This window comes from Mytilus edulis, chromosome 8 (genome assembly GCF_963676685.1).
Source record: "Mytilus edulis chromosome 8, xbMytEdul2.2, whole genome shotgun sequence".
NCBI lineage: Eukaryota > Metazoa > Mollusca > Bivalvia > Mytilida > Mytilidae > Mytilus > Mytilus edulis.
Window position 1 is genome coordinate 80,280,648 of NC_092351.1, and position 21,360 is coordinate 80,302,007.

Sequence of the window (21,360 nt, forward strand, 5' to 3'; positions counted from 1 at the left end):
TGTATGAGTAAAGTGAAAGCATAAACAATTAGTCAAGTCTAAATTAAGGAATCTAACAAGTGGTTTTCATAAATTGATCAGGCCCAAAGTCGATTCTACCCAAGTCAATCAAGCTTCTGTCCAACTTTGGTAGATACCCAGGATAGTTTAAGAAAGTTCTTAAAATTTTAAAAACTTTGAATATTTGTGGACGACGACGGAATGTAGGATCGCTATTTCTCCCTTTTTCAACAAAAATGACACACACAATGGATGAAAAGGTCAAATAGTGCTTTGAACAGGCGAAAATAAAACAACAGAACTACTTCTTAGGTGTGAACTTGATAAAAGGTGGAACTGATAGGTAATAAATAATTTGAAAAAAGAGAAGATCATTTAAAAGAAAATTTCATGAAGGAAAAACGACTGACACAAAGTGATGACAAAAGGTCACATAGCCCTTTGGCCTGGCCAGCAAAAATAACAGAACTACTTCTGATGTCAGCCAATTAGTAAACAAATTTTTATTCCTCATATTCACCGATCTTTATTTATGCTCCTGTAAGTATTGTGTACTAAGTGCAGACTAAACAAATCAAAAGCAAGGATGTGGTGGTCTAAGCTGTGGAATGATCTTTAAACTTAGAGATCATAATTTATTAGTTGTGATTGACTTATAACAAGCTGTCAGTAACTGTGAGTTCTCATAGATCTGTACTTTGAGTCTTTGTCTTATTTTGTTTTGTTTGCATTGTGCTATCTGAAGTCCAGTATTTTCAACTGATTTTTACATTTTGTTTTATGTTGGGATGTTATACTACTGTCCAAGGTTTGGGGAGGATTAAGAACTCACAAACCTGTTTTACCCTGCCTCATTCTATATTAACCTGCCCTATTAGTCAGTAATTCAGTAGCTGTCCTTGGTTGCAGTCTTGTTATATTTGTTTTTTCCGGTACTGTTTTGTCATAAATCAGGCTGTTTTTGTTCTTTGAATTTTTTTGTCAGGCCTTTCGTAAATTACTTTACACTACAAGATTTTCTCATTGTTGAAGGCAATTAGGTGACCTAAAGTTGATTAAATTTGATTTGTTCTGGCTTTATTGGATAGTTGTCCAATCATACTACATCTCCATATTTTATATTACTACATTAATTTTCAAAAGAGAAAACAAAACAGATTAAAATAACATTAAATGTTTTATTTTTTTCATTTAAAACATTTTGTTTATGACTTGGATGAGTGTTGAAACATACATTTTTGACATATATTCTTGTTGAATCTACAACAAGGCACCAAAACATATAAATAAATTACAACAAAATAAAAATCATAGTATGTTTGATTTTCATATTTAGCATGCAAATCCAATTCAAAACAATAATTGTATAGTTTTAAAAATTGTATTGCAATGATGCAGAAGGTTGTTTGGAGGAAAAACAAAGTAACTAAACTAAATATTGAACTATTTTAGAAATTCACATCATAACAAAGTGACCTTTGTAATATCAAGATCAACTGATTCTTAGTTTAATGATATTGCAAAAGTTTAAAAAAATCTTCAAGTACAATATCGTATATATATAAAGATAAACACATCTAATGCTTATCTTTTCTTCAAAATAACTGAAAATCAAACAAACTATAAGTTTAGAGTTATGTCCCCTGAACCGAGGTGTGAAATAGTCCATATACAATTGAATATACTTGATTTTATGTACATTATTTACAAAAATATACTTTCTTTTTGCTTATATGAAAATATAAATTTGGAATTATGTATTATTGATATCATGTGGACACATTTAGCTTTTTTCCTTTCATAAAATTCCCCATATATATCACATTCTAAAACATTGAGTTTTTCCAATGTATTACGTTTTAAAAATTTCAGCATACCATAGGAAGAATTGCAATCTTTTAAACATTCCTTCTCTTACAAAATCTTAAAATTTTGTGAAAACTAATAAAAGTCTTGCAAATTAAAGTTTAGCTTAATCTGATGAGATCATCTAATAATAAATAAAAATTGCTTGTCAGGATTTCAAACTGAAATAATATATAGTGTTAGTTTCAAACAATGTATCGAAACCAACAATAATGTGAAAAAAATGTTTGCTGAAAATTTATATCTGCCATAAAATGAATGAAAATAATGTTTCATTTGCAAATTAAACAAAATAAACGTTTAAATTTTTTTCAGGCACCCTATCTGCCATGATATATGAATGACAAAAATGGATTTTTTTTTGCAATTTAATTAAAACTATTGATTTACTCTGAAATTTAAATGGAAAAAAAAAAATTGAAAGAAACATAAAAAGCATGCAATTTTGAACAAAAATGTTATTTTTACAGATGTTTTCATAATGTATGTAACTATATCTTTATATTTTGCAAATATACTTTCTTGGTTGAAAACAACATGTACGGTTTGTTTATTAAATAACACAGTAAAGCACATTAAAACATCGTTCGACTCAAATAAAATGTTTTGAATTGAAATGACAAAAATAAATGTATAAAATGCACTAAAATCATCAGTATGTATGAAAACAAATCTTAATAATTTATAATCAACAAAAAACTACAGACATTCAATACTGTGTTCACAATACACTCTCACATATAAACACACTCATACACAAATACACAGCATACACATTATCACATATTGCTCTATAAATATACAAGTATGTAACAACATATCATTTATCGGGAATGTTCCGTTTCAAACCTAATATTTGTTCTTGACCCAGAGTAATTTTGTCTTCGAATTCCTGCATTTCTATTGTCAGTTTTGATTTCATTTGAACGAAATATTTATAGTCTTCATATTCTGCATCTGTCAAACAGTCCTGAAGAAAAATGGAAACCTGAGCACTGCGTTTATCTATGTCTTCTTTTAACGATTTGGCTTCTTCATGTTGATCTCGTAATCTGTCTCTTTTATCAACTGCTAACTTCTATAAATATAAAAGGAGTAAAATTTAGAATTTAAAATCACATGTATTTTGTTTTTTTTAAATTTTAAGTAATAAATTTCAATGGGGAACATATCTACTTTATTGTAGTAATTGACACATTATAAAGATGTTTTGGCCACTGTCAAACCTTCATGGCAGACTTTTATCTGTCTTCCAATCTGTTTTTTTTTATCAATTAATAATATCTGTAGAATGATAATATTGAAATGTTAGAATTATTTTATTTATCAACCTCTATTCCTAATCATTACTATAATTCTTCCATTTTAGCTTCTCATGATTTTGTTTTCGACCTGGCCCAAGACCACAATTAATGACCCCGCTTTGCGTTGTTCACGAATATAGTTCCCTTTAATTATAGTGTATTTTTTCTTTATTTTTCTTCTTTCCCTTTCTCATTCATTTCTTAGCTTTTCTGGGGTGGAAATGAAAGAAGAGGGCTGAAATAAACTTTTAGATGTTTTATTTTAACTGATTTTAATAAGGAAAGAGTGATTAGGCCAGGTGCAAAAAGGTGATATTTACACTTTTCGGATCATCTCTTGACTTGCCTATAGGGGTATGGATGTGTATTGGCCAAATTTGTATGATGTAAACATGCAATTTTTCTGAAAATTGCATATATTTTTGGACTTGTACTGTACATTACACACACAAAAAAATAGACAAAAAGAATAGGCAAAACTTTTTTAATGCGAAAAAACGTTATAAAGAAATGATAGAGGAATTAATTGTGGTCTCAGGCCACCTAAACAATAAAGGGGGAATAACTACATTTTTAATTTTCAAATTATCTCCCCTTACAGTTTCTACTACACAAATGTACTTGTTTTAAAGTATTCATCTTGTGTGAGTACAATATTGAATAAATTTATTAATTTTTGGGTAATTTTAATATTGCAATTGTTGATCAATTGAATCAAATGCATAATTAGTCTTTGTTATATATATCAGGAACTCCTGCAAAAATAGAAATCATTCAAAATTTAAAGTTAGTATTTTTGTATTTTTGCAAAACCTTTCCAAAATGTCTGAATTTATGATACCAAATCATATATTTGCTCTTAAGACCTGAATGTATTTTATACGAAAGCATGTAAAAAATAAACATGATAAAAACGCACCTTTATACTTGGACTAGAATTATCAGGGAGACTTTGTAGAGCATTCTCTGCCCTTGCCAGTAAACCAGAAAGTTTAAGGAGTAACTTGATGATTTTCTCCATGTCTGTGATGTAGGAGCTAAACTTGTCTTTCTCTTGTTGTGTACGACCTTTCTGTTGTACGACCTCTACTAACTGTAAAAAAAGATATCATTATATTAGTTTTCTCATGTTGTTAAAGTACCACTTTATCAAATATAGATGGCATGACAAGCTAAAACTAAACAAAAATGTGCATGCATTGTCTTACAAACCATACACCCAATCCTACTTCAAATAATGGGAAACAAAAAGTAAGTGTCTCTCAAATCTGGAAACCAATTAAAGATTATAATTCTCAGTGCAAAGTTGCTGACCAAATATGAAGTCATTCTATATGTACTAGTAAAATGTGTGATGGAAATATTTGTTGAACCAACATGTGAAGGCATTATGACCCCTAATCCTCGAGCCCAGAATTAAATGTGGTGTATTAGAAATTTCTTAGGATTTGCCAATGCAATTCTGATATTGGTATAAACAGTTTCTGTTATTTTCATATATTTTGCTATCACCATGTATACCCATACATGAGTTGTTTTCAATAAAAAGTATATATATATTTTCAGAAAATACCAAAATTTGTGTGAAAATTGGCTCACTGAAACAACATATTCAAATAATGAAAATAAAAGAATAAAAAATACAAACCTTCTGACCAACTTCATCAATTTCATCTGTTTCTTTCTGTAATTCTGATTTTTCTTCTTTCAACTTTTCTACTTTCTTCTGTATACTTCTTACAAGTTCCTCCTGTAAAACATATTAAATATATGTATGTCATGTATTTACTGCATCAATTAACATGGTCAAAAATGTACTTAATAAAAAAATGTTGAAACATTATAGAGATTCTAAACAAGTAAAGTGAGTGGTGTGACATTAAAAATCATAATAAACTGTAACATCTTTTCGGGCCAATTACTATAAATTGTCATTACATCAAATGAACGAATATTTGAATCGTTTCAAATTTTGTCTTATCAGTTAACAGAGGAAGGGTTTTTCTCATTGTCGACGGCTGTACAGTGATCTTTAGTAGCTGACATCGAATTCATTTGAACTCTCGATGATATTTGTCTCATTTTTTATCACACCATATCTTTGAAGGTGAACAGAAACTCATCTTAGATACCAAGAGTCGGTTTCACAAAAAAACTTACAACTAAGATTTATCGTATACTGAATTGTTCATGACTAAGGATCAATCTTAAGCATAAGTTTTGCTTACTCCAGGATTAAAACTTTTTAAGCCAGAATTTGCATGTTTTGTCTACTAAACACTCAACAGTCAATTGACAGTGACGCTAAAAAAAGGCCAAATAAAGAATAAGTCGAAGAGCAATTTCTTACCTTAGTTTTGATGAGTGTATCGGGATCTCCAATCTCCTTAGACATTTCCTGGTTAAACTCGTCACTTTTACCTCTCATATCCATCTCAATCTTAGCTTTTGGTGAGGACTTAAAATAATCGGCTGGTAAAGCTGATGTATCTCTGAAAATTATATAAGGCTCATTAATGACATAATTAATCAAATCAACTAGTAAGAATTTTGTTTAATAGTACATGTAAAAAAACAGGAATTTCTACGATGATTAAAATGCAAGTCATAAAATTGTCAGGAATTTCTGTGATAATTAAAATGTAAGTCTTAAGCATGTTTAGAAGTCACGTACATCCAGAACTCAGAAATCATGTTTTATTATTGTGAAAATGTGACGTGAATTAAGATTCAAGAAAATCACTAAAATGTAAAATGTTATTTAAATGATTCATGAAAAATCTTTAAAGTTTTTGTACAAATCTTTTACATTTTCATTTACCAATTGATAGAAGTTCATAATGCAAAACATATTTCAAGTGAAAATAATGACTTTGTTGCAATAAAAAGTTTGAAATCACTGCTTATGATTATGACCAACAACCTAATGACCTATTCTCTTAAAAAGTCATAACCACTCCCTCAACGTCCTTGCATTAAGAGCATCAAGATCCCAAGTCATTCTAACCAACCAATCTTGTGTCTAAAGGCAGACTTATTTACAAATAAACAATACCCTAGTATCATAATTGATCATTGCAATGCAATCACCAACTACTGCCAAAACAAACATCATACTGAGTGTAAAAATAAACAATTATCTCCCCTTTTTGTACTGTTTGTGTAATTTTGAAAAGTATTAGGGAAAATGAGATACATATCTTTACATATTTTCAAACAACTCTAAACTTCAGAAATCTAATGAGAATAAATTCATGAAACAGTATTAAAGTCCTAACTTTTCAAATTCAAACATTATAACATTTTTGTATCTTATGCAAACTTTTACATGTTTTACATGTTTAGGAAATTTTTGCAAAATTGAATTAAAATAAACATTTGAGATACATAACTGAATACATACCACAAACTGAACTTATCACAAAACAATCAAGAAAAAACAAAATAACGTCCCTTCCCTAGTGAACACACAAAGACAATGTAAGGAATGCTTGATGGACAGATAAAACACAAGAGATGGGGTATTTAATGGTCACTGAATGGGTAGATAATCCTCTTGTATTGTCCTTGTACCTAATGACCGTCAGGTATTTACAATACACAAATATGTCCAAATATTATTTACATGAAAAAAATTGTAAAATTACAGGTTAAATGCAAACGAAAAAATTGAATGTAAGGGCTTCCAAAATTTTAAATATTTGACAAATTTTTAAAGCGTGGAACCAAAAAAAAGTTTGCAGAGAAATTTTGTGTTTGCCTTACTTTGCCTCCCATAACATGTTGACAATGGTTGACGATTGTTTACAATGTGTTTGATCATGTGTAATGGTTTAAGTCCACCTAATTTAGTGCTAAAACCATAAATACATGTAAATATTATAAATCTGACCATTAATCTATCTGATGACCAATTTCACCTTTTATATGGTACATTTCCATTATAGTATTGAGGTTAATTGTGTACTTATATGTTGGTACAATCTTGTCCATCATCAAATTAGTATATAAACTGCCTTTAAATGCTTTTAACTCTTAATGTGGTCAATTTTTCACTTTAATTAATTTGGGGACTTGTGAAATGGACAGATACACAAAGATTTGTAAGTCTGATTGTGACGAAATTAAAACCTTTTTTTGACAAAGACAAGACACTGTTAGCGTAACAGCATTTTCATTCAGGAGGTACATGATCATATATTTCATTATCAGGGTTATCCGCCCTTCCCCCCCCCCAAAAAAAAATGAAAAAAAATCTTTATAGAATGATTCTTTTGTGTAAAAACTGAAAAACTGAATTCAAAATTCACAAATAAGCTTTATTTCAAAGCAATCTTGTATTAATGAAAAAAATGATGGTTCCAATGATCTATCTTCTATTTAAATCATTATTTGGTTTATCTATCTGACTATCTTCTTATTCAGAGGTTTGTTCCTGCAAAGTCTTATATAATATTTAAGCCCAAGAGTATCTACCCTATATCATTGTATATCTGGAGTGATGATGTTTTACATTAAAATTTTGTTTGTATGGAAATTTACTGTTGATTTATTTTAATATTTTCAAGGATTAATATTAGACTGAATGCAAGCAGTGTTGACAAATCATAAGAAACTTACAATGGTGACTTTTGTTCCTCCATCCTTCTGTCATTCTTCTCCTCATTGACACTGGAAGATTGAGGGGAATGATGGGGTGAGTGAGGGAGACGAACTGGCTCGTCCAATGGAAACAGTCCATTCATAAAGTCCATTCGACCTTTATTATCTACTTTTAGCACCTCTTTCAAAGACTCATCCTTTTTGACGATTTCAGACACTTTCTTATCACATTCTAGCTCCTCCTGTGACCTTTGTCGACCATGACAGACTTGTAACTCTTGGTCCCTAGCACTATTATGACCCTTTTCTACCAAACCTTTCCTCTCTGAAGGATGTTGTTCATGGTTTGGCGTGAAAGACTTGTGGGATTTATTAACGTTATGAGTGTCATGATCACTGCTTCGGTTACTATGGCGATACGAATGCCCTTTATCACCTGAATTATTCGGCAAAATGAACGATTCACTAAGATGGTTGTCTTGGGAACGTAAAGGTAATTTTACATCCCCGTTTAAGTCTGAATGGGAAAGATTTTTCCTCTCCTGATCTCCATCGTTTCCATACCTTCCTATGAAATTGACTTTATGTTTCTCCGGAGGAAAAGAAGTCCGTCGAGGAGAGGAATATTTTGAAGGATCATTATCCAAAGAAAGTCTTGACGATCCTTCATGAACACTATTACTCAAGTTATTTTGTAATTCACTTTGCTGTACATTTTCATTACTAGGTCTCCTTGTAGGATCAATGCCATTTGATTCATTCGTTGGATCTACATGTGACCTAGAACTGTTTATATTACTTGGAGATCGAGGTATCAGTTTAGGAGAATTAAATCGATCAGGTCTCCTTGGTGTAGCTTTTTTCTCATAACCTAATATCTGATCTCGTACAGATGTTGTTCGCTCTTCCCTGTCGGCAGAGTGACTGAGAGTTTCTTTTTGGGAGGTGCCTGTCGTAGACGAAAATGGTCGCGGAGTAAGAAGAGCGCTTGCACTATATGAACTACCCAGTGGTCTTTGTTGTATGTGATTCTTTTCTAACGGTTTTGCCACTGATTTCACAACATTTGGGTTGACCAAACTCTCTGAAGCAGAGAAGCGTGGAACAGAACTTTGTTCATTGCTTTGTTCTGAAATGTTTGACTGACTAGTCTGTGGTTGCCATGCTTGTTGTAGTAATCTTTTACGTGGTGGTTTTTGAATTTCCACTTTATTATTGTTTGTTTCAGATGGCAGTTTGGTGACATCTCCTGTTGTTGACGATCTTTTGTATGTTCCTATTTGACGAGTGTCTCCTTTACTTTTGTGCGCCAAGTAAGAGTCATCGGAAAATCTAAAAAAGAAAAGATTTATAAAATCATCTGATTTTATCAAAATTTTATCAAACATGTATTTAATCCTCCTTTCTTTTTCCTAAAATTTAAAATGATAAATTATATATCAGAACCAAAAAAAACCACAGGTTTCTCATATGATAGGGAAAAGGACAAATGCATGAGCTATAGAAGTTTGTATGCACTCAACCTTCACTCTAACCCGGTTAAGCATGTATGTTTTTTGTTTATTCCTCATTAATTAAGTTAAAGATTGTTTGAGCATCTTTTACTTATATACATATGTTCCTACTCAGTAAAACATGTCTGGGTTATAAAATACAATAATGTATGTATATAACACTTTTGATGTTTTATGATAAACAGTAATCAATGTGGAATGTGTCATTCTAAAATCCAATGTTTGATATACAATAATATAGCCTGTAGGAAGGATTTAAAATAAATGTGTGAAATGCAGCATTTAAAATTTCAATCTACAGCTTTAACATGTAACACATGCAATTTCAGTCAATCTTTTTTTACCAAAATAAATCCCCCCTTTTCTTTTTTATTTTCTTGTACTCAGCATAAAATTTGAACTAAAAAAAAATGTACATCTGTAACATGCATTACATGTAACACATGGAAATTCAGTCAACAATTTTTTATCAAAAATAATCCCCCCTTTTTTTGTATTTCATTTCACTTGTCTTATATGTAATACCCAATAAATATTGCAATGTCCTACAATTTGAAGACTATAAAAAAAAAATCAAAAGGTAGACAACTCTTTTTCAACAGTTCCCATAATCTCCTCAAAATTTGAAAAAAGTATAATGATACAGTAAAAATACAAAAAATATTAAAAATTATTATTTTATTCTACATAAGATTAAAACATCTTTCAAATATATATTTTAGATCTTGCCTTCCGATTGGACAGCCATTTTAAAAACAACTTACTTCAAACCCCATCGTTGATACCTGGCATACATAACCATTGCCAGGTTATAGAACAGAATACAATATATATAAATCCTTTTAATAATCCATTGAAAATCAAGTTAATTTACTATCGAACTATTTCACATCGAAATCCGAACACGAAAAATTGTACAAATCACCTTCTTCCTACAAATTGGCGGGATGATATTTGATTATTACTGTACCCCAATAATACAGTCATCCATGTCGACCAATCACTATTTACCTATCAAGGACAAAATCTAAATCCCTCAGGCCAATATATGTAAAAATTCCATTAAAATCTTGTCTTGACCAATACACTACATATATGAAGAGGTATATACATGATTTACGTTGCTGGACCTTCTTCACCAAGTAAAATGTTACACCTCTGTGATCACAGACTGATCTAAACTTCCTTCACCAGTGTTTTAAAGAATTAATTCGATATTTATTGATGCAGTTTTTATGCACAATAATCCTTTTCCGTTTACCTGAAAGACCCTGATGTTACATTGATCAAATGTGCCGAACACAGATTATTAATAAATATGAGTCACATCTGGTAGGGTAAATGTATGCAACACCTTTACCAATAAAGTAAGTAAAGATTTTTGTTGTTGTCCTATCCGAGAGAAATCCCTGAATCATAAAAACATATAGGTCATTCGATTTATCTGTCTTCCACAATGAAAATTTCAACAAATACTAACATACAAAACTATAAAATCAAGATCAGAGTTCAAATTTATCGGAATTTAATGATGAAGCTCTTGTAACCTCTAAATCTAGTAATAAATTCCACATTTACATGCCTCAAAATTCTATAAATGACCTTTTAATGCTAAATTCTGTTGACGTAACAATTTATCACCATGAATCTGTAGTACTAAAGCATCAGCTTACAGTCTCTTAGTCATACGATAAACACCTTCTAATCTCAACTTAAAAATATGCTAAAATTATCACTTCTTTCATGGCATGACACTTTTTTAAAATCCGAAGAAAGTTACCATTTCTTATCTCAACTTAAAAATTTGCTAAAATTATCACTTTCTTTCAGCACAAGACACTTTTTTAAATTTCCAAAAAGTTACCAACAAAATAATAAACCAGCATCGTACTAAGTAACTCAAGCCAAAGGAAATCTCAAATTCTTCACTAAAAACCAGATGTTTTAACTAGTAGTAGATGAACTTTAGTAAAATTTCTGGTATCAGTAAAATCCAGGTCAATATAAAACTCTCCACCAGAACATTGGCTCAACTCATTATGTCAAACACTTCTTTGATGTTATCATGCACTCCAACCATTATAAAAGATTTAGTAATTTTCTCTCTAAGCCTTATCTATACTGTTTATTTTCTCTGTTGAGAGTCAATGTCCATTTTATACAAACATAAATAATATTTCCAGCACCTGTTGTGATGATAGTGACAGGCGATGTCCATTTCATAAAATGCAACAAGCACCTGTTGGGATATTTATATTATTGTTTTTGTTTCTTTTGGAAGCAATGTGCAGAGAAATTCCAAAGAAAATTGCATCTGTTTTGGATGCCAACAAATCCCATCAGACTTTTTCCATATTCTATCAATCCTGCAGATTTTCTTTGTTCGAATCACATTATTGCAGAGATTGAAATTTATGACATGAACCACTAACCATTTTTGAATAGCAGCATCAAATTAACTATGTCACAAAACCAGGTGTAAATTATTTAAGCTATAATTGTTGTGTAGTATAAACCATCTGCCCCTAATTACATCTCATTATGTAGATAAAAGGGGGATGTGTATTCTTTTGTGTCTTAGTTAATTAAGCCTCTTATCAAAGTACAATCAGGTGCCCTGGCCTTCACCCATATCACAGACAATTATACTGCTATATTATGAATGCATAGACATGTAAACTTTTAAAACTAGAATTAAATTACACCCTGTTAGATTTTTGTGTATCAACATTTTCAAATTAATTAAAAAAAAAAATACTTTATATTAAAGTCATTGAATGGATAGAATCGAAAAAAAAAATAAAAAAAAATATCACAAATAGTAAATTAATACCAGTGAGAGTTTTTTTTAAAATTTAATGTGAATCTTAGAAATTGTCTTTCTTAGTTGAAAGAGAATTGTATTTTGAAATAACACTTGACCCATCTGTTTTCTTAAGTCTTAGGATACCAGAACAAACCTTTCACTATCAATTTTTCCCAAAATAAACAGCAGGCATTAATTTAAACTTTTGTAATCAAATGTCAGAAAGCTAAAAATAGCCTTAAATGTAAGGCCAACTAAAATTAATAAGTAGATTTTCATCCAAATTTTTGAAAAAAATGGGGCGGGTGGGAGGATTTTATTTTTTAAATTTTATTTCATATGAAACCTTCTTGTCACGTGTTATTCATATATGCAAGTGTAATAACAAGCCTTTATCATGTAAATACATCCATAAGGTATAGTGTATAAGACAATAACAATCAAAACCAAGGAGTAACCAAAGACTCATAAAACCAAAAGACATTTACATCAACAGCTACAAATAATAAGTAGGAAACATCACGAACTCTACTAAAACCAGGAGTGAAATCAGGTGCTCCGGAAGGGTAAGCATTTCCTGCACCGTATACGGTACCCGTCATGTTATATTTTTGTTCAGTTCGGTAATGATGGAAGGTTGTTATGACTGAGGAAGAATATCACTGAGATATGATTTCTAACACACTTTTGTCATTATGGCATATCAGCTTATGATGGTGGCCATAAAATTGTTTGAGTGATGACTTTAATTTGATTGATTCATAGCCCTGTCTTTGAAATTTTTGAGAAAGAAGTATACCTCGTTCAACAAAATCAACATACTTTGAGCTAGCTCTAGAGTAACGTATCAATTGAGACACACACATATATACTCCATATGCTGATGCCGCTTTTTCAAATTCATAAATATATATCCGATTGGCAACCACTGTTCTACATGTAATTGACGCTGTAGAAACCTATCTTATAGTAAACAGCAGAAATGTGGACAAATGCTCTTTTCAGTTGGACAACCTACATCAAATGTATTTTGCTTTTGAATCCGGGCAATGTTTTGTTATCCTAATAAAATGAAGCAAATGCAATGATATGCAACACGAGTACGATGAGTACAGAATAAAATGAAAAAACTCAAACAGTGTTGAAATATAAAGTTGGTCCTTAATATAATTATGCAAGATGCAAATATAATTACAAATTGAATGTAGAACATAAAGTTGTTTAGTGACTCTATCGTGGGTATTGGGACAGAGGATGTTTGCTGTTTTTTTCTACAAAAAACTAAAGGCGCCATGGCTAAATCTAAATCTAAGAGCTTGCTATAAATTAATAAATTAAAATTGCTTATGTTTGTCCATTTTCTAAACTCAATATACGGTCACCATTCTAAAAAGATCATGCTTGTGTCAATTTCTTTATTCCAGTCAAATGTGTTCCACGATTCTTACGCTTTTGGGTTTCATTCACAGTCCAAATTTCTTGACACAAAGTCATGTCAGTCATTGTATAAATAAAATAAATCCAAGGTGTTTTACTCACAAACATTTGTGTCATTAAGTTGTGACATACGGCGATTTGCGTTCTTGGACACAGTGTTTTACTCGTTACCCGAATATTTCATGCCCTTCTCGTAATCAATCTCTATTCTCGGTAAATGATAAGAATACTCTCTCTAAGAAATACGAAAACCGAAATTGGAAACAGGAAGTTTTACATGAAACGAAATTATCGACGGTTACCGGTAACGGAAATGAACAAAATCCGGGAATCGTTATTTTTCATAAAATAAAAAAAATCGGGGCGGGAAGATTTCAGAGGGGCGGGCGGGGATGAAAATCTATCAATTAATTTTAATTGGCCTAAGATAAGTAAACAAATCTTATCTTACATAAACATTAACTGATGTGGTTTGTTTAATTACACATCACATCTGTTAAAATTCATGATTGAGTTACTTCCCTTATACTACAAAACTACTGAATGTATTTTTCATTAGGTTTATACAAGAAAGTAATTATTTACATAGGCGACAATGGTAGCCTTATTTGGTCATGCCTTTTCACTATCAAAGATCCATTAAAAAAAATTTCGAATTCTGAATTATCAACACCTTTGGGTGTAATGGCAATGGTCAAACACATATGATGCCGCAGCTTTTTTGATAGAAAAATGGCATTTTTTAAGGGTACTCAACGGTTCCGGAATTTTCGAAATAGTATGAATGAAGAACACCCCATGCTTAATTTGGCACAGAAAATCTTGCTAGTCTTAGAGAGTTTTCTCTAAATTTCTCGCTATTTCTACACCAATGGCCAACACTCATTTCTCACTATTTCAATTTTAATTTCTAATTACCAAGGCAGCAGAAGATAAATTTACTTCTACCTATTATCTTGGATGTAAAATCTAGGTGGCGCCAGCGATCTATATTTACTTCCTTTTAACCATTAGAGTTAATATTTCATGGTTTGAACAGATTAAGGTTTTAAATTCCACAAATGATTATTCAATATAAGAATACTGTAAATTCCTGAATTAATGTTTGCATTTATTATTGAAAATCTGTCACCACTGGCAGAAATGCAAATTCTAATATTGATGTGATCACAAAAATTTTATAAAGGAAAATCATTACTGTATAAGAATCTGAGGTTAAATTTGAAAACTTGATTCTGTTGCATTTTTTGCATTTATAACATCTTTGCAATAATTTGTGAATTTTAAAGTATTCAACAGATTTGCATTTCAATAATTCAACTGTCTACGGATGGACGACCAAGTATTAAATATCAGAATTTAAAAATTATCTACATGTAATAATCTCTAAAGACTTACCCATCAGGTTTGGTCTCCGAACTGTCCAATATTTCCGGAGGAGGGGGAGGTAACTCCTGGTTAAATTCTTCCCCCTCTTTTATTGGTGTTGGTGGAGGTGGTGGGTCCGGTGAACTGATCTGTCTCAATACAGATGGTGGAGGACTATGTTGTTGTGGACTAGGCTGTCTATTTCGTGATATTGGTGGACTCTGTCTTGGGCTTGGCTGAAGGTGTCGACTGTCATTCAATTTCTCATTACTGATGTCAAAACTTGACGATGATGGACTTTGATGGTGAGATGACGAAGGTGACACATTTTTCGTTTGCGATGTTGGCTGCGTAAAGCTTGCTGAATAAGATGGCTGCTGTTGCTGCGAAACAAACTGGGATGTTGACATTTTCGGACTTTCTGCTGAGATTGAAGATGGAGGTGAATGTGATGTTATCGGTGACGTTGCCTCTAAAGACTTCACCTCTGGTTTTGGAAAAGACTGTGTAATATGAGTCTGAGTTTTTGAGGAGAGATACACCATCGATGCTGCTGATTGTTGTTCTGAATATCGACGAGAGAATTTGCGTAATTGTTCTGCATATTGTTCATGAGATTCTTCCGCTGGTGGTAGATTATACCGTTGTTGCCTTAGCTGCGAGTCTGACTGTGAAATGTTTTGACGATAATTCCTCGGAGGTAATTCTGGAGGTTTATCTTCCTCCGATGGAGGCGGAGGTGGAGGTGGTTTCCTGTATCCAGGATGCTCTGGCATCAAGTTCTGGTAAATGTTTGAAGAACCCATTCGTGGGCTGAAAAGGAAAAAAAAATCAAAATTAAAATCACAATCTCAATCTCAATCTTCTTTTCAAAACAAAACAAATTTCAAAATAGAATCAAGTCATATATAAATATTTTTGTCGAAAAGAAAACAAGTTTAAACTAAAATTCAACATCAACATTTCTGTTGAAATGAAAATGTTTTCTGTCAATTCACAGAAAACAAATATGTCTGCACCTGAACATTTTTCAAAACAAATAGAGGCAATTTCTCTCAAATTGCTTTCTTCACAAACAATAACGAAAAACAAAATATTATTATTCCACAAACTAATATAAGGATAAATTGATATCTCCTTTTTCTTACAGAATATAAATCCATGGTAAACGGTCTAAATAAGTGACTCAACTCAATCTGTGAGATTCACCGCTCTTTAACAAGTCCTCTAATACTAATAGAAAAACCAACAAGTGTTAAATTAGCAATATTTAGCTGTCTGAGATGACTCAATATTTGCATCCTCCACAGATTAAATTTTCCTGATAATTTCTCCTTATTTGAGCAATGCTGAGTCATATTGTCATCAAATAAATGGGAGTTTTATCTACTTTTTCCTGTCTTTTAATATAAAATATTTACCATTTTCATGAAAGTTTCAATTTGGATTTTTAAGTCACAAAAAGGAACAAACCACAATGAGAGTTTAATCTACTTTTTCCTTGCTTCACTTATGAAATTATTATTTCCCATTTTCATGAAAGTTTCAATCATGCTTTTTTTAAAACACAAACAAAAAACCACAATGAAAGTTTAAGGTTTTTGGGTTGTAATTTAGTCGATCATTGTGACAATTTTAAGCAAACAAGGTCAACATATTATGTCACAGATATTACATAACTTTTGTTTTCATAAGTAAACAAAATTAAAACATGTGACAGTTTTCTGTTACATCCCAAATTAAATAAAATTCAGAACAGAAATGGGGAATAATTTGTCAAAGAGACAACAACCCAACCAAAGAACAGACAACAGCAATATAATATTTCTTCAAAAGGTTACTTAAGGAGGTAGACCTAGGTTAAGGGAAATAACTCTTAAAATCATCAGTACGTTTGTGTCAACCGTTTTCAAAAATATATTTTAAGCTACTAGGTTACATAGATTATTTTCAATCTGTTTCATGTAAATGCTTAAAATACATTGATGAACTTGACTTTTACAAACGCTTAACTGATTTAAAGAGTTATCTCCCTGAACCAAGGTCTACCCCCTTAAGGAGAACATTTTAAATCAAAATATGAGAAAAATGGCCCTTAAAAGTTATAGAAGACATATCAGATCCAATTATAACATAAGTATATTTTAAACAACACAAGAAAAATCAAACTTAATATTTCATTATCAGCATCACAAATTCAGTTTCCAAAGTTTCCACAGTCAATTCAATCCTATGTAAAATGAAGGAAATAAGTGTTCAAATATATTTTCCCCCAGTTTCATTCTCACGGACTTGCTGTAACAAGTGCTGAAGAGAGGAAGACTGCACTTAAATGTTTTCTCTTTCAACCAAACAGATTTTACCCTAGACATTTCCTGTTGTACAGAATCCAGAAGCAAATAACATATATTATTTATGCACATCAAATTAAATCTAATAAATCAAATTCATAAGATTTTTAAAATCTTGCATTTCTTCAAGCAACTTATTTACATATTTTAGTGATTTATGTTTTCAACGCGTTTATCATAAATTTCAAATTCATAACTTTTTTTTAATAAAAAGCAAGAATCCAAAGGAACATCACATGTCAACTTGATAATGTTTATAAATAACTCAGACAATAAAAAACGTTAACCAAGATATATTTCTAATCATTTACAACCTAACATAACAAACTTAGAAACCCCTCATTAACAAATGACAAAAGTAACAGATAATGAACTACTTCACACTATTAAATAGACATTGACACATACACAGACAATATCAAATATATCATTGTGATTTCATTGTATAAGAATTCAGTCTTATTTGTTTTTATTTATGTCCTTTATTTTACATTTTTTACCTGTTAAATTTCCACTGATTTATATACATAGTTTGATTTTTAAATTTATTTTTTTGTCCTACATACATAGTTGTTTTGTAGGTAGAGATTCGAGAGGACATATTTCAAACTGTTCCTTGTGAAAATACAATTTTTTGAAAGTCATATATCAAGTAGAAATATTAAAGTACACCATACTGAGCACATTAAAACTTGTTAAAATCAACAATATTTTACTCAAATTTCATACTAAAAGTTTATATGAACTATAACAAGATAAATCCTGATCTATAAAAGGAAAAAAGTATATCACTTAAAAAATGGAATTTTAAATATTTGTGGTATTCTTACATAAGGATAATCACGAGATAAAACTAATTCCCTCCCCCTAAAATACCTGATAAATTGTCACCTAGTTAACTTAATCCTTGCATAAACATTACTAATATAGTGACACCATTTCTATTAACCACAAAAATTCTCTAACCCCTATTATACTCACTGTTCCTAACCACAAAATTCTGATTCCTAGTTCAGACAATAAATTTCCTTTCTATAAATATTGACTTTGTCTGTCCACCAATTTATATAAATTGTGGTCATTAGTATCTCTAAATGCTCCTGGGAAATTGATAAATACCGTTTACTAATAGTGAGTCACACTTTTGTTTCAGTACTGATCATAAATGATGATGATTAGATAATGGTCATGCAAAGGTGTTGATAATCGGAGTTATTTCCCCTGAAGTTAAATCCAAATTGTAAATAGTTTTCCATATTACTGCAGCATCAATGAACAGATCACATTGGTCCAAGAGAGTATCCTATAAAAAGTACTGGAACTATATCAATCACCGACCACTGGTCAGAAAATCTAGACAGCAAATGAACAGAAAATCATAGCAAATATTCTTCCTTACTACTGTAGCATCATTGAACTGATGACATTTGTCCAAGAGAGTATCCTAGCTGTTACTATACACTGGAATAGTTTCAATCACTGGTCAGATAAACTGGACAGTAAGTGAGCAGAAAATTATAATAAATATTCTTCCTTTTATTACTGCAGCTTCAATGAGCTAGTGAGATTGGTCCAAGAGGGTATCCCTCAATAAGTACTGGAATGATTTTTAATATCACTGGTCAGAAAAACTGATCAGCATTGCAAATGAGCAGAAAACCACAAGTTAAAATTATGCATCTGCAAAAACCATTTTTTGCATTCTTCACATATCAAAATTCTTTAATGTCCATTTCACTCCAGATTAAAAAGACTAGGTCCATTATTCATCTTTTGAAATGAACATGCATGTAGTTTTTCCAGCCACTTCAAAAATCATCTTTTAATCTAATCAATCTTTCAGTCCAGCACATTTATATTTCTTTCTGCATATTCAAAATTAAATAAGGCATAAGGATAAGGACAGACCCAGTGGCTTAAGTTACTTCAGGTCAGTCAAAGGTCAAAAGAAAGATTAATTTATAAAATCAAAAATCCAGAAAGGAATGTAAAAACCTGGCCCATGGCAAAGATTGCTATTGTTTAGATCTGTTTTTGTCTGTGTTTATATCACTCTTTGGAACTTCAAAGAGAAATCTTTAAATAAATATAACACCTGATATAAACAGTTTAAATTATCCTACCTTTTTACATTACCTAGTTATCTGGTTATAATTAAGAGTTTTATAATTAACATTCTATATTTAGACCTCTAATTTTAACACCTTTATTTTCTGGTAAACCTATATGTTATGTAATATCTTTTACAAGTTTTAAATTTCAACCAATTTTATTTAATTCAATTAACTAATTTTGACAAATAAACATTATTTTTTTTAGAACAATAAATAATTCATTTATAAATTTTTTTTTTTTTATTTCATTACATATTTTTAGTATTTTTTCTTTTGTTTTGTTTTTAAATTGCTAAGGCTAGGTTTATATATCCATTTCAAAACAACGTTACATTGAATTAAAATCCTTCTGAATATTTAAGGGGAATGTTCAGATTTTAAATTTGAATTTGTGTATTAAAAAGCCATAAAGTGGCTAGAGGGTTTGGATTTCAACATTAATACAAAGTAATTAGGCTTTGGAATTTTGATAGATTATCTATTTAAAATCTTCTAGTGAATATAAATTTTTGTCCTGTTCAAACATCTTCAGACAACCTATAGGTCATAAACTTTTAACACAAAAATTTTGCAAGCTTATAAAATAGCTTTAAAATAAACAAAAATAATTTATGGAAAGATGCAAAAATAATTTGAAATTTTGCAAGCTCATATTTTTTCTTGTGCTTCTAAAATTCAACCCTATGTTAAAAAACTGCAATTGGAAGAACAAGTTGATTTTCGAAACCACTGGACACAAAAACTGGTAAACCCCAGGTAATTATTTCTATTCCTTTCAAATTTTTTTACTATATCAACAGGGGCAGAAAACTGATGAAGTTCTTCCTACGAAATTCCTCTTTGATAAATAATATCTTTTTATCAAGATAAGAGGTTAATTTGTCTTGTATAGATATATTTCCTTGAGAAACACAGTATGAAAATTAAATATTGAAGCTAATTTCCTTAAAGCAGGAAGGAAAATAAGAAACTGAAGATAATATACAAATTTAACTGGATGAAGAATTCAGAAATTACTTTTAAATATTTTTTTATGAAGGAAATAAAATTAAGGAACTTGTAAGTACGTACAAGTATTATGTACTTTATGTGTATTCCATCTCATTGTACCCTAAAGGCTACATGTATCAACCTTCAAAGACTTGATAAACATTCCTATGTTGACAAACAACAGGTATTCCTTATCTCACAAACATACATGCATTAAAAAAATATACCAAGATTAAAAGCATGTCTACTGCATCTGAAAGACTATAGACATGATATATACTTAAGTTCTTTATACATATGCACTTATCCTAAAAAGATGACACTAAGTAGTGTTCGACCTAACATCTTTCCAAGTCATTAAGGGTTATGATCCACTCCCATTCTATGAAGAGGAGGGAAGTGGATCGTCACCCTTGGCTAGCGAAGATGCCAACCTTAAAGCCCAGAATTAAAACTGATTAATCACAGTTGATAGGGGAACAATTTTCTAGGATATTTAACCTCCATGATCCAATTTGTGAACTATAAAAATAATAGGACAGAAACAGCTTCTTTAATTTAATCAAACTTTTTCAGAGATATTAAAAATCTGAACTCACCCCAAATGATAAGTCCTTTGATAAGCCATGTCCAACATCATGTAAATAATTCAAATAAAAACAATGTTACTATTCCAAAATCTTATATCAAATAAATCATTCTATTAAACACAAGTTTGTAATTCTAACTGTGGTATAGCTATGATTTCATAAGACAACATAAAACTACAATCCACCTCATGGTACAAATATCTTTTAAATGTTCCCTGTTTAAGAACCAGATCAATTGATATCAACAGTTTTGGACAGGGCCCAAGTTCTCATACATGTGTCATCTTTTTAAACTAGGAGACATCTCAAAAAGTTGTTTAATAATATTTATTGTATACATTAGAACTTAAATTACAACAAAAGGTAGTAAGGTTATTATGTTCCTTTGAAGTTATTATAAATGAATGAAAGGTAATTA

At 30.7% G+C, this 21,360-nt stretch overlaps 1 protein-coding gene across 10 annotated transcripts in view; it reads right to left on the minus strand.

Annotated features, from left to right (window-relative positions):
• Window positions 1-1,158: 1,158 nt before the first annotated feature.
• Window positions 1,159-21,360, minus strand: part of LOC139486373 (protein Shroom3-like) — a 116,107-nt gene continuing 95,905 nt past the window's right edge. For 9 of the 10 annotated variants that reach the window (XM_071271243.1, XM_071271241.1, XM_071271240.1 and 6 more), the window contains 6 exons: window positions 14,928-15,710; window positions 7,791-9,104; window positions 5,521-5,662; window positions 4,819-4,920; window positions 4,090-4,263; window positions 1,159-2,944 (listed from right to left, as the gene is read on the minus strand). In XM_071271243.1, the coding sequence (XP_071127344.1) occupies window positions 2,687-2,944; window positions 4,090-4,263; window positions 4,819-4,920; window positions 5,521-5,662; window positions 7,791-9,104; window positions 14,928-15,710 (2,773 nt within the window). In that variant the 3' untranslated portion in view covers window positions 1,159-2,686. Of the gene's footprint in view, window positions 3,259-3,713; window positions 4,264-4,818; window positions 4,921-5,520; window positions 5,663-7,790; window positions 9,105-14,927; window positions 15,711-21,360 lie in introns of all 10 variants that reach the window. The other variant, XR_011655566.1, reaches the window with a different exon arrangement.